This window comes from Phoxinus phoxinus (assembly GCF_949152265.1).
Source record: "Phoxinus phoxinus genome assembly, chromosome: 10".
In the NCBI taxonomy this organism is placed as follows: Eukaryota; Metazoa; Chordata; class Actinopteri; order Cypriniformes; family Leuciscidae; genus Phoxinus; species Phoxinus phoxinus.
The window spans coordinates 18,500,791-18,514,054 of record NC_136885.1 but is presented as its reverse complement, the minus strand read 5'-3'; the positions used below and the strand labels follow the sequence as shown (position 1 = coordinate 18,514,054).

The following is a 13,264-nucleotide window of genomic DNA, read 5'->3' as shown; positions in this document are numbered from 1 at the left end:
TTCCACAACACTAGCAAAGGTTGACAGCCAACAAACACACTTTATCACCCACAAAACAATTACCTAAAAAACACTAACAACAGGTAACTTTATACAATGTTTCCTCTGTAAATGCTTTCTTTCTTCTACCTCTCTACTGTTTAGAATTCACTGCAATATATGTTACTAGAATGAATCAGACATAATGCAGTATGCTTCAATACTTTAGATATTTTATGTATTTTTTTTGCACTGAGTAATTCCAAAGTACAAACATGTGTCTACACTATCCACCGATACAGATACAATAAAAAAATCAGCTGTGGTTGGTCCAATTGTTATTATACCATTTAATTTTTTGATTCAAAATATATTTCATTACAATATTACTGTAGAAATGTGGCAAAATGCTGTCGCATAGTTTTGTATTATGTTATTGTTTTGTACCTAAGTTGAACAGTTTTGAAACCAGTATGTAAGCATGTGCAAATTGGTCTGTAGGTACACAGAGTTGTGGCGGTTGTTGTGTCGAAGTGAGAAAATAATTAATGTAATTTGAAAGATGTAGTCACTGAATTATTTTTGTGCCAAAGAATGATAAATGATCCACAGTTTAGCCCACATATACTTCTGTTGTGCTCACTGTGTGAAGAGTTTTGAAAAAGTGACCTAAGTATTGAGAAATGTGTTGGCGACTGTAAAAAACTGTTATGTAAGGACACCTTATAAAGAAGTTGATCGGAAAACTGTTTTAGAGTTGTTTAAACTGTGCATGTCATGAATTCCTGGCAACAGCAAATGTGCATGTGACCAAAGGCTGATGTAAATGATGCTGCTACTGTACCTGCAACAATGACCCACCTATATGAGAGAATTCACTGAATGTGTATTCACTAAATGCATGTCGTCGACATTTATTGATTATTATACTACAGGGCCGTTGAATGCTTGAATCTGATTGGTTTACGAACGTTCTGAGGTGTGCAATTATATTAAAGGGGGGGGTGCAATGGTGTTTCATGTATTCAGAGTTGTTTACAGTGTTAAAGAGATGGATACTCATGCTAATAATGGCCAAAGTTTGAAAAGTTATTTTGAACGAATAACAGAGAATTTCTGTGCTGAAAATCATACTTCCGGGTTGCAACACGTTTCGGCTGTTTTTTTTCTATCATAGATCTAATGACGTAGACCAGAGTGGAACTCCTTATATGAGCATTGCTCTCGGAAAAGCGCGTTCACGCACACGTCGACCAGAGGAGAGAAAGACCGCGCTCATCGACGGGCTACTACTGGAAATCATCATCAGCAGCGCTAAATAGGAATGGTTGATGTCAAGAATGTCTCCAAAAAAGTGTGTTTTGGGATGTGAGGGAAAGTTTACCTTGTTCAGCTTCCCAAAGAACCCAGTGTTACTGCTGGCTCAAGCTGCTCCCGCTTGACTCTATAGCTCCGCCCACGCCCAGAATCAAGGACCTCGGCTTTTTCCGGATAGAATCGGAAAGGTGTATTTTTATTTTATAAATATGATGAAACTAAAGACTTTTTGGAGATATGAAGGACGCACTATTACTCTATAGGTACTCAAGATTAACATGAGATTGACTGAAACTAAGTATTTTACCCCCCCTTTAAGGGAACCGCACGGCTAAAGTAGTTTCGGCAGGTCTTAACCGTATTACAGTTCCATATCACTTCGCGTAGTCAACTGTAATAACGGAAAATAGGATACAATAGGCTATATGTAGAACGTCGCATTACGAAACCGGAAAACAGAAGGCATCGCTTCCGGTTTAGGTCTTTTGTATGTGCTTCATGCATTTTTTTACTGTTTTACTCAAGATAACTTAAAAGGAGCGAGCAAAGATGATCATAACCAATGTCCCTCGCATGTGAAGATCGATATTTAAAAGTAAAAAAAAAAAAATCTTCACACTAACGTTAAGATATTTAAATAGAATAAAACGCCAATAACAAAGTGAGATAGGTAGGTTAGCTGATTACCTTAAAATTCCATAGATATCGGCGTCAGTTCATACGGCTGTTAACACTTTCTATGACAAGCGGATGCGATGAGACCAGGTTTCCGGTTTCGTCATGCGACGTTCGACAAGCCCTGTCCCAAATGACGCACTTCATGTGGACTTTCGGTCTCGTGGACTTAAAATGCGCGTGCTCGCTGAGTCTACGAGTCCGTAGACCGTCCCATTCATCATTTTACCGCTCTGAAGTGTGCTCAGCAGCGCCCCCTTTGTACCCTTGAAGCGGTCTTCCGCGAAGCCCGCATAGATGCAGGCTTCACGCACTTTAACTACCCAGAAATCCTTGCGAATTTGCGAAAGGCCAATCAGACAACGAATGGGAGGAGCTTTCGCTCACGTTAACATGAGAAGAACATATTTAAGTGTAAATATCATTATGGTTTTTATGACCTATGCGTACATTTTACCAGTTGTTACCTACAGTTTATACAAATATGGTGGTTGATGTCTCAAACATAAATATATATTTATATTTAATATAAACATAAATAGTGCACTGAATAATAGGCTACAATCACATTATGATTCATTAAATAAATATAACCGAATGTCAGGGCTTTACTGAATCATGTGTAAATGTAGAAATATAATATTTAAACAACAACCGGACCGTCTTCCTATTTCCGGCGTGGCGATCGAGTCTGTCCCAAAAATACCTCTCAATGCGCCCTCGTGGACTCGCACCAAGGGCCCTATAGGTCTGCACTACATGACGTCACCAAAGTGTGGACTCTGAGGAAGTCCACAAGTCCGGAGTGTGCCATTTGGGACAGGGCCATATACCCTATCAGAATGTCTAATAAGGGGAGAAGGTTCACTCTCGCTACACTTCCGGCTTCTGACTGGTTGCAGTTCCACTCTGATTCCATATGAGGGCGCTCACAGGACGAGTGCAGAATGAATGGAGGTCTATGGAGCTATACCCCTCAAAATCCACTTTTCTCAAGATATAATTTTTGTCTAGTAATTTGAATGTTGTATTCGAAAGGAGATGCAAAGAAATTGCACATTGCTGGGTGTTAGATTTTTTAGAGTCACTTATTTGCTTTAAAAAGTCTTTCAAAATGTCAATGACGTCATTCACATCGTACGACCAGAGATACTGCTTTACGGCAATCCTTCAGTCACTGTGGTGCTTTCGCGCTCTGCACTTTATTTTCTCTCGAGGCATCGCCAGCACAGCTGACACAGGTAAACACACGTGCTAGAAGAGTTTCTGCTAGAAGACATTCTGTTCCCGCTTCGGATGCCATGATGCCATCAAGCGGTATCTCTGGTCGTAACCAGTCCTTCACTGACCAATCAGCGTTCATTAGCAGAATGCTAGCGTGTTATGGGCAACCACAACTCAACCTGTAAGAAATCGAAAGGACATAAGTACTCGTTCATTCAATTTTCGACCTATAACCCATGTTGAACTTGCCAAACCTACAATCAAATCTGAGATTTCTCAACGGCAATCGGCTGAAAGAGACAAATTTAGCCGTATAGCCCCATAGACTCCCATTCATTTTGCACTCGGGGGTGATCGCCCCCAGTGGAACTCTGGTGGAACTACAACCAAAATTCGGTACAATAGGACTTAATAGGGAGTGAACAGGCTCTCCGTAGACGGGCTCTGCCTTTACTTTTCATGTGTCCTTTCTTCTGCAATCCAGAATCGGCAACACAGCTGAAAGGTTTGTTTGAACTGCGCCCTCTACTGTACAACCGTGAATTTCCATTTCCTTCGGCCTGAGGCTAATTCATTTCCGTTTCGAAATGACCTTTACATTAGCCAAAAATATACATTTTGTTTTGTTCGTTATTAAAATCAAGTAAGCTAGCCCAGCCCAGGTAAGAAAAAGTATCACGGTAATGTAACTCTTTACTTTCCATAAAAAGTAGCCAAGTAACAAAATTAATTACTTGTTAAGAAAGTAGCCTAGCGCAATATTGTAAGGCATTTGCAAATAGACACTTTGATATGGGGGCAACTTTCCCCAAACACTCGTGGTGAACTATTACATTATTATTATACTCCGCTTCGCGTCGTGACCGCATTACCACCTCGGGTGTGCATTATTTTTCTAATAGGTAATTCAACGGCCTGTCGTCAATTATTCCTTACTTCAAGTATGGGGGTTTTGAATGTGCTTTATAAATGTAACGTATTTACTTATTGCACAAAGAACTCAATTTACATTAATAGAAACTAATATTTTTGAAAAACATGTTTTGCACAGGCACTTAAATATCTTGTGTTATGATGTTTTTTAATAAATTAACAAAGCTATATATACATATCCGTTTTAGCTCCTGATGGTTGTAATGTTACAAATAAATACAAAATGTCTCATATTGAATGTAAGAGCTGCTTTTTCAGATTATTGGAAATTATTGGACGGAATAATTATCTGATGTTCTCACCATTGTTTGTTGTAGAGGAGATTAATGCATGACATACTCTTGATGACATCAGCAAACTGTTATATGAATCATGACTGGCTGGGCTTTCTCTTCTGGCAGTTTTCCCAGGTTCGAAATTGTAGAAAAACGACTTTCTGTATTAACCTGCCTCTCCTTCCTCGAAATCCGAAATGAATGCTGAGATATTTCAGCCGTCAAGTTCACACAAGTTACCAACCGATGCATCCTCGGTCAAATTAACGTGTCAAGAACACTTCCGGGATTTTTAACCGTTCTTGCCATAATGCAAACTTGTGTATTGGGACAGTACATGGGCCACAAAAGATGACGTTTCACAAGAACAGACAAGAACACAGATTGAGAAAGGCCCATCGCCTCCATCCGCGCAGTGGCGGAGCCAGGATTTTTTCATGGGGGTGGCCAGGCAAGGGCCAGCAACCAGTCAGGGGTGGCACAGACATTTTTATTATTTTAATTTAAAAATGAGTTTGACTATAAGTATTTGACTGTTTTAGTGCCTACACAACTGAATACAGTTAATTTATACTTACTTGTAATTGAGATAGTAGTGAATTAGGAATCATGGAATACTGAATGAATTTTTATCTTTTGTATTATTATTATTCACCACCTCCATGCATATTAATAAAGGGGCACACACCATACCTAAAGTTCAACTTGCTCAGTTAGCTTGCTTCTGGTTCTCAAAACCCCCAATAGCTTCTACATTGTTGCACCTTCATGAATGAGACATGCAGATAAATACTGTAGCTCAAAGATTAATCAACCTTCAGTGAATTTTATATAATCATTGAATTCTTCAACCAATTCTGAGTTTGTAAAAAAAAGTTGCAACTGAAAAAGTTAACACTGTATGTTTAACTTTTCTATATTAGTTGTCAAAATAAATAATTGCAACAGTTCTTTCATAGGCTATACCTAAATTAAAAAGGGGAAAAAATTCTCTTTTGAATCCCCATGTGCAAGAATGTGAACAAGGCGGAAGTCAACAGCACATAAATGCCAGAATGTAAAATTAGTTATTTTATGGGTTTAAAAATTATCCATTTTTGTCCTCTTTACAAGTTAACGCCAGCTAGTACAAATGCACAGTGCTCACATTTATTTGTAGGCTACATTTAAAAATGACATCAGTTTGTGCCTTATATTGTGATCTCACATAGCAGATTATTTTAGTCACAGACAGATGTGACACATAACAAATACATGATGCATGCATGCAGTTTTGACACAGCTTTAATCGCCTTTTTGATTATTTCACAAGTCAATTGACATCAAAACACGCCGCATTTGCGCACCGCGAGCACAGTACAACGGCTGACAGGACAGGAAAGTTAGTTTTACTGACATTTGGCCTGACAACATCTCATCTTACCGAAGATAGCCAACTGATGTAGGACAACGCGCGCCACTTTTCTCAGCACCTGACAGAAGTGTCACCAGCTTTCACACACATCTTTTAAAATAAGAGTGGCATAAGAAAAGATTTACGCTTGTTGTTTCTTTGACTGCACACTAGCGACTGTCTTGCAAGTTGCAACCCACCGGTTGAGAAACATTGACTCTATATTTACTATGCGTATATCACTGTCTGTTGTTCTGCTGAAGCTCGTTCGGCACCTGCACATTTCAGCACTCGTTTGACTTGCGCTGGCGCTGAGGCGCAGTTGGAGTGCGCGTCTCACGTTTTTTTTTTTTTTTTGGTCTTAAAGAGACGGTTCTGCGTTTAAAAAACGTAATTCTTGACAATAAAAAAAGAGACAGAAACAGCAGTTGTGAGAGGGGTGGCCAAGCTTAGGCAAAGGGTGGCCACTAGATCCGCCCTTGCATCCGCGCCCACAAGTCACGTGCACTCTCTTTCAAAAACCCGGTCCCTGATATTTTCCTGCATCAGTGAGAGAGGCACACAGAGCCAGGTCAGGAGGCTCGCGATCGGGTGGAATAGACAGACGTCGTAACAGCAGCGATCCAAGACAATGCTACTTTTAGGGCTATTTGTTATTTTTCTGGCAAAGTCCGTGGGATCTAACAGTAAGTTTTTGTTAGAGTTTTTCCACTACTAACAAACATTTAGCCTATTTGTTGTTAACATGCGTAGCAAACTCATTGATGCATTGATGTGCATTGATCATCACATAGTTTCAGCCTCACTAATGAATCATAGAAGAAGTTTAAAGAATGTCGTGTAATTAAATGGAATCTTTTAATTCTTATCAGATTGCCCTGCAAATCAGGAAATATCATCATGCGAGAGCCTGCGCTCGTCCACTGGATTCACATACACAGTGCCCGCGAACATCCCATGCTTTGAAAACTGCAAAGAACAAGAACAAGGATGGTACTTCGAGGTCGTTTGCTGTTCTAGATTCCTTCGATACATTTGTTCATTTTTAAAAAGTAAAATGTTTTGTAACTCATCGGTCTGCTATTTGTTGTATAGAATGGGACATGTATTGTCGATTCAACCCCGTATGCCAGTGAAAAGAGGTTACCATGTGTACAGGATGTGACACCGACGAACCTCACACTCCATGTCTGCGAGAACCTGCAATGGCAACTTGACTGTGGCACGGTAGGAGCAAATAATGTGTATTTCATTTGCAAACTAAATTAATACGCTGCACAATTGTTTGTGTGGCTTCGTTGTTATGCCATTCGAACAGGCGAGGTTCTAAAATAAAATTTCTCTTCTGTTACAGTGTAAGTGTAATATCAGTTATACCGGTAAGCATAATGAATCACCATACATGCTCTAGAAACTAATACTTATTGTAGTAGTGTATATAAATTGTGCTTTTGATTGTTTAAATCTAAAGTTACAGATAAGAAACATTCATCAGCACATGACCCCAAAGAACAAGATGACAACCATAATTACAACGGTAAAAGCAGTGGTTTTAGTCTGTAAAGTTTTTATGTTAATTCGCCTTGCTGTTTAATCACTCTAAACCCGTATCTTTTGCTATCTCTTTACATGTTTATTCAGCAGGTTTACCTCCGTGGGGCATTGCTTTGATTGTTGGTGGACTGTTGGTGCTATTTAGCACCATTTTGTTTGGCTATTTAAGAAATAGTTTAAGGTGAGTGGCAACTAATTTTGTGTCACGGTAACAGTACATTTCCCGATATAGATTAATATATGTAGTTATTCTGGAAAATCTACAAAAAGGGCTTTATATAATAAATAAACCCATATAGAAGGAGAGCAGTATTCAAACTGAACAGAATTTACGGTTACTGCTGTTGCATTTTCAATATTTAGTAATTTTTTTATGTTCTGTGTTCCCCCCTTCATTATGTTTCATTTTGGTTTAGTACTGTGACCTAGTTTTCCCCAGTCTTTCACTACACCACGTACCGTAACAATACCGTGGTAATGATATATACCGTCATACCGCCCAGCCATAAGGTGTAGTGGTTAATACTTCAAGCAAAGCCCCCCAGCTTGCTCCAGAGAGACTGACCCTGTAATACATGTTCTAAGTCACATTGTAAAAGGCGCTAAATGACCAAAATATTCTCTTTATAAGTTCTTTATTTACACTCATTCATTTCTTCTATCATTTTCACAAATATAGCATTCCATTGTTTTAGTAGCTTTTAACATCTTATGTTTATAGATTGTAGGACTTCGTGTTTGTCTTTTAATCCCAATGTAATCGTAAAAGGATAGTTCACTCTATAATGCAAATTAAGTCAACATTTACCCTGCTCTTGTCCTTTCTTTTTAGGACCACAAAAGGAAGATTTTTATAAAAATGTCTCGCTCGCGCTAGTCCATTTCACGAGTTCACACTTACATATAATTAGAGGGAGTAAAGTTTAATGCGTATTTGGCGTGCTGTCCGGGGGAGGGCTCCGAGCTCGGAGTTCGGTCCGAACCCAGAGTACTCCCCCCGTATGTAAGTGGTTAGGACTAGAAGTGTGGAGAAGGGGTGGTGGAGGGATGCTGCTAAACTGTCAATGGATTGAGTTGAGACTGCTGAGTCTATATATACCCTCTTATCATTGATTGCTGAGTGCACTCCCTTCGTGTTAATTACGTGCTGAACGTACTCCCCCCGAACTTTGTTAATAAAACATCATATAATGTCAGTGAAGAGTGACCAGCGTCAAGCTTTTTAAAAAATATGCAACACTATCACAGAATAGTCCCCATGCGACATGTGTCGTATATGCCAAGTGTTCTAAGAGTATACGGTATGCTTTGGTGAAAAACAAACCGAAAAGTAATTTATTATTTAATGATAATCCTGACTTTGGGTGTTGGTCTAACGTGCTCGACTACACGTTTGCGAGTCTCTATAAGCACAGTTTACATCTACTCGCCCCATAAAAGTACACAAGTTGTGAGAAATCAAGATGAAAAAAAATGCGTACCAGAATACAATCCATGTACTTTCTTCTCTAAGGTTAATATAACTGTTGTGTTCGTCGCAACAAGAAATTATCACGTTTACATCTGTAACTGCCATTTTGACTGTCATCAAACAAACAGAGTTCTGGTCTAGAGATATTTAACTAAATGAAGAAAGTACATGGATACTTTTTTTGGTATTTCTTGGTGTTGTTGCATATTTTAGCTGTTTTAACTGAAAGCAACTATGTCACTGCCATTGTTTTGTCTCAAGTTTCACACCAGTAATGTTTTTTTTTTCTAAGGCACATTTATAAAAGCTACTTAAATGTCCTAATTGAACTAAGGCCTAATCCTGGTTTACTCAAAGCCCTGTCTGTGAAACCAGGCCTACATTTCATATCGGGGTATAGACCTTATGCGCCAGAGAAACAAGGGCGCAGCCATCTTTAGAATATTGTCTTTGAACTTCCGTTTTGCGGTCGCTCTGTGTATTTTAATGGGATCGCTGTCTAGGAGTAACTAGCTTTTAAGGGCAGTGCTGAAAAGGGGCGGGGCTACATAAGGTCTATACTCCCAGAAAACTTGGAATATATGACAGATGTCACATGGGACCATTCTGTGATCCTTTTGCATCTTTTAAAAAAAAGGTTGATGCTGGTTGCTATTGACTGCCAATATAGATGAGCGCGAGCAGGACTTTTAAAAAATATTCTCATTTTGTGGTCCAAAAAAGAAAGAAAAGCATAGTCTACTGCAATTTAATTTTCATTATAGGGTGAACTATCCCTTTAATTCTGACCTGTGCTACAAAGGCAGGACCATGGAGGCTCTGACAGTAAAATAAAGAAAATGTATTAGGCTTATCTAAAGCCAGTTTTGGTAATGTTGAAGTAACATTTATATAGATCATATACATACTATACATATCAGGGGCGTGCAGTCCTTATAATCTTCAATTTGAGAGAATGAGTTTGTGAATTTGTGAATTCGTTAATTAATATTAACACTATAAATGGCTATAAAATCCTTTATCATTAAAGCTTACATAATAAAGTTTTGGTAATGCGTATTGGGGGAGGGGTAGTCGGTAGACTCTGTACCCCTACTCGGTAGTCACCATCGCTCACCGCTGATATATTCTATATCAAGTAAATGTATTTCCTATTCAAGTGATGATGATACATGAGTGACATTAGTGAGAAATTAATCAAATTTGTATTACATTTCATTACATCATCAGAGTGTGTATTTTTGAAAATGTGTTTCTTTTCTTTTCGGGATTCAAATTTGCAAATTAAGTTAAAAAAAAATATTTATCATAAATCCAAGTCATACATATGTCAAGGGGGTACATACTTAGTATGCATGTTGTTAAAAAAAATGGATCAGTTTTGTATAACTTTTTACAAAGCTCAAACTGTATGTAGCATGGCACACAGCCATAATCCAAATTGTCATACAATAATAATCCAAGTTCAAACTGACCGTATTTAGGTCACTAAAGATATTCTCATTGGTGGTCTTACTTTGCTGTGGTATCCATTTGTATCAGGGTAGCATTCACATCACACTGTTCATTTGCATAAACTTTTCCACCAGAAATCACAGTCTCAATTAAATTTAATGTTTGTTTGTTATGTCAGTGTAAACCCACTCTTAAAGGGGTAGTTCACCCAAAAATGAAAATAATGTCATTAATGACTCACCCTCATGTCGTTCTAAGCCCGTAAGACCTCCGTTCATCTTCGGAACACAGTTTAAGATATTTTAGATTTAGTCCGAGAGATTTCTGTCCCTCCATTGAAGCTGTATATACAGTATACTGTCCATGTCCATAAAGGTAATATAAACATCATCAAAGTAGTCCATGTGACATCAGTGGGTTAGTTAGAAGTTTTTGAAGCATCGAAAATACTTTTTGGTCCAAAAATAACACAAAATAAGACTTTATTCAGCATTGTATTCTCTCCCGGGTCTGTTGTGAATCCTTCACAGTTACGCTGATGGCGTAAGACGCTGATGACGTGTTATCTGGTGCGCCCGAGCTTCATTTATAGACTGAGGGAAACGCACGCTGTAAAAGTGTCTCATCCGCGACATGCACATTTACGCACCATTAAAAAAATGATATCCACGCAAACAATGTAGAATAGCTTGAATATAGCGTGCGTCTCCCTCAGACTGTAAACGAAGCTCGGGCGCACCAGATAACACGTCATCAGCGTCTTACGTCAGCAGCGTCACTGCGGAGTCCTGAACGCAGATTCACAACAGACCCGGGAGAGAATACAATGCTGAATAAAGTCTTATTTTGTGTTATTTTTGGACCAAAAAGTATTTTCGATGCTTCAAAAACTTCTAACTAACCCACTGATGTCACATGGACTACTTTGATGATGTTTATATTACCTTTATGGACATGGACAGTATACTGTATATACAGCTTCAATGGAGGGACAGAAATCTCTCGGACTAAGTCTTACGGGCTTAGAACGACATGAGGGTGAGTCATTAATGACATTATTTTCATTTTTGGGTGAACTAACCCTTTAAGTCTAGGGTTTGTGGGAGCAAAGTAACAAGTATTTGAATTGCCGCTGTGGAAGCAAAATGCAATGAAATGCTGTGCCAGTGAGTACACACGTCTAATGCATTACTAATTTAATCTGGAGGAAATTGTTATTTAGAAGTCACCTAACCTTATGAGTACCTTAAGGGCTAGATAAGGTAAAGGTGTATTTTACATTGTACTGCTGTTGAGTTTTTTTCTGAAAGTGAACTGTCATATAAAATACAAATATTTATATATCCAGACAGTACTGCATGTATACCTAAAATTAATCAAAATGGTTGTGTTGCTGTGTGCCAAGCTATATCTGATAAAGTATACTCATATACTCAACATATTGGGTACTATTGTCGGTTGTACTTTATTTTACAGTACACGCACTTACGTGTACTTACAGTGTGCATTCCTAAGAAAGTACTGATAAATATGTGGTGATTACATGTGTTAAGCTTAGATTTAGAGGTAGGTTCAGAGTTATTACCCAGTTATTGCAATTACTCTAATAAGTACATAGTACTGTATATTCATGGGGAACAGTACTGTAAAATTAAGTGCTACCGATTTGTCTATACTGAATATCACAACTTAAAGAAAATGAAAGGATGATGTAACAATTTGTTGTATTATGTGTAATAATATGATATTAATTAATATAATATGATATCAATAATTGTAAAAGTTTACCGTCAGCTGCCATTGGGAAATTAGCACTTAGAATTATGCAATATTTGTCACATTGCTGTCATCATTTGTAAACATTTTACTTATCTTAATGCATTTTTACATCAAATTACATTTTCTTTCAAATATTTTAGTATATTGTAGTATATCTTTCATATATCGTTTGCCCTTAACTATCTGTCTTGTTAAAGTGATTTGTGTCAATAAAATCTGATAAGACCTTCCATGCCTTGTGAAGTTACTTGCTTGGTTTTACATCTTAAAACTTTAATGTTTTCCTTTCTTTTGAAATGCTGAGAAATGCAGAAATTCAAAAAGCCTTACACTACAATCTAACTATCTTTCTTCTAGCTGATTTAGTTATTTAAAATATATCTGTGAACATTAAAATAAAATGTGTTTATACTGTGGGGCTCATGTTCTAGCTTTCTAACAGAAACTTAGATTCTACACTCTGTTATAGCAAATCACAAGCACAGGTGCAGCGGTGGCTGGATAATCTCTGTTAATTTTACTACATTTCTACAAAATGCTGACAGGAGTTATTCAGCACTACCATGTTATCATAGTTGTCATGATCAGATAACTTCTACACGCGAGTAAAAAATAATTGTGGCTAAAATCTCCCAGCATGCAGGGTCAAAGCTTTACTGTAACCTTGGCAACAGAATCACACACATGTAAACAAATTGGTATGGTAAACATCAATGCCAGACCCAGTCACACCCATTTATAAGAAAGAGGATGAATGAAAAGAAGCAGCAGGGGAATCACCTCTCCAAATGTTGCTTATCACTGTTACAGTAAATGAATGACAAAATTTGGGCCAGTGGTGAACAACATATCATCTGAGTAGGAATGCTCAACTGTAAGCTTAATATGTAAGCTTCAGTATGCTGGAAGTAATGCCAACTTGGACAACAAGTCCAAAATAATAAGAAGCCTGTTTAAAGAAGACCACAATCAATTTCAGGCATTCTTACATGATGATATATAAGAACACATCTGTAGTCTATGTCATCACTGACTCTTGACTTATTAATCTCGTTGACTTTAAATATTCACATGCACTACACTTATGTTCATACTAATGGAGCTGTACATTTGCAGTGCTTACATTTCTATTTATTTTCAAGTTAGGCCTATTTCTATCTGCATTTGCATGATAAGAAGAAAATATTACAGAAGAAAAAAAAGTGGATT

At 37.9% G+C, this 13,264-nt stretch overlaps 1 protein-coding gene and 1 long non-coding RNA gene across 2 annotated transcripts in view; one reads left to right on the top strand and one right to left on the bottom strand.

The window, feature by feature from the left end:
• LOC307005424 overlaps positions 1-13,264 on the bottom strand; it is an 86,474-nt gene that overhangs the window by 7,712 nt on the left and 65,498 nt on the right. The gene's annotated exons all lie outside the window — the stretch shown is intronic.
• Positions 6,341-9,620, top strand: LOC307005636 (uncharacterized protein). Its single transcript, XM_079625982.1, has 6 exons — positions 6,341-6,482; positions 6,669-6,799; positions 6,892-7,023; positions 7,151-7,175; positions 7,268-7,333; positions 7,441-9,620. The coding sequence occupies exons 1-6, from the start codon at positions 6,428-6,430 to the stop codon at positions 7,533-7,535; spliced, it is 504 nt and encodes a 167-aa protein (XP_079482108.1). The 5' UTR covers positions 6,341-6,427; the 3' UTR covers positions 7,536-9,620.

What these genes read in the sequence shown, in the direction of transcription:
- LOC307005636 (XM_079625982.1), top strand. Translation starts at nt 6,428, where the DNA reads ATGCTACTTTTAGGGCTATTTGTTATTTTTCTGGCAAAGTCCGTGGGA. An exon ending in AACAAGGATGGTACTTCGAG is followed by an intron (nt 6,800 to 6,891) that starts GTCGTTTGCTGT and finishes TTTGTTGTATAG; the next exon opens with AATGGGACATGTATTGTCGA. An exon ending in TGACAACCATAATTACAACG is followed by an intron (nt 7,334 to 7,440) that starts GTAAAAGCAGTG and finishes TTTATTCAGCAG; the next exon opens with GTTTACCTCCGTGGGGCATT.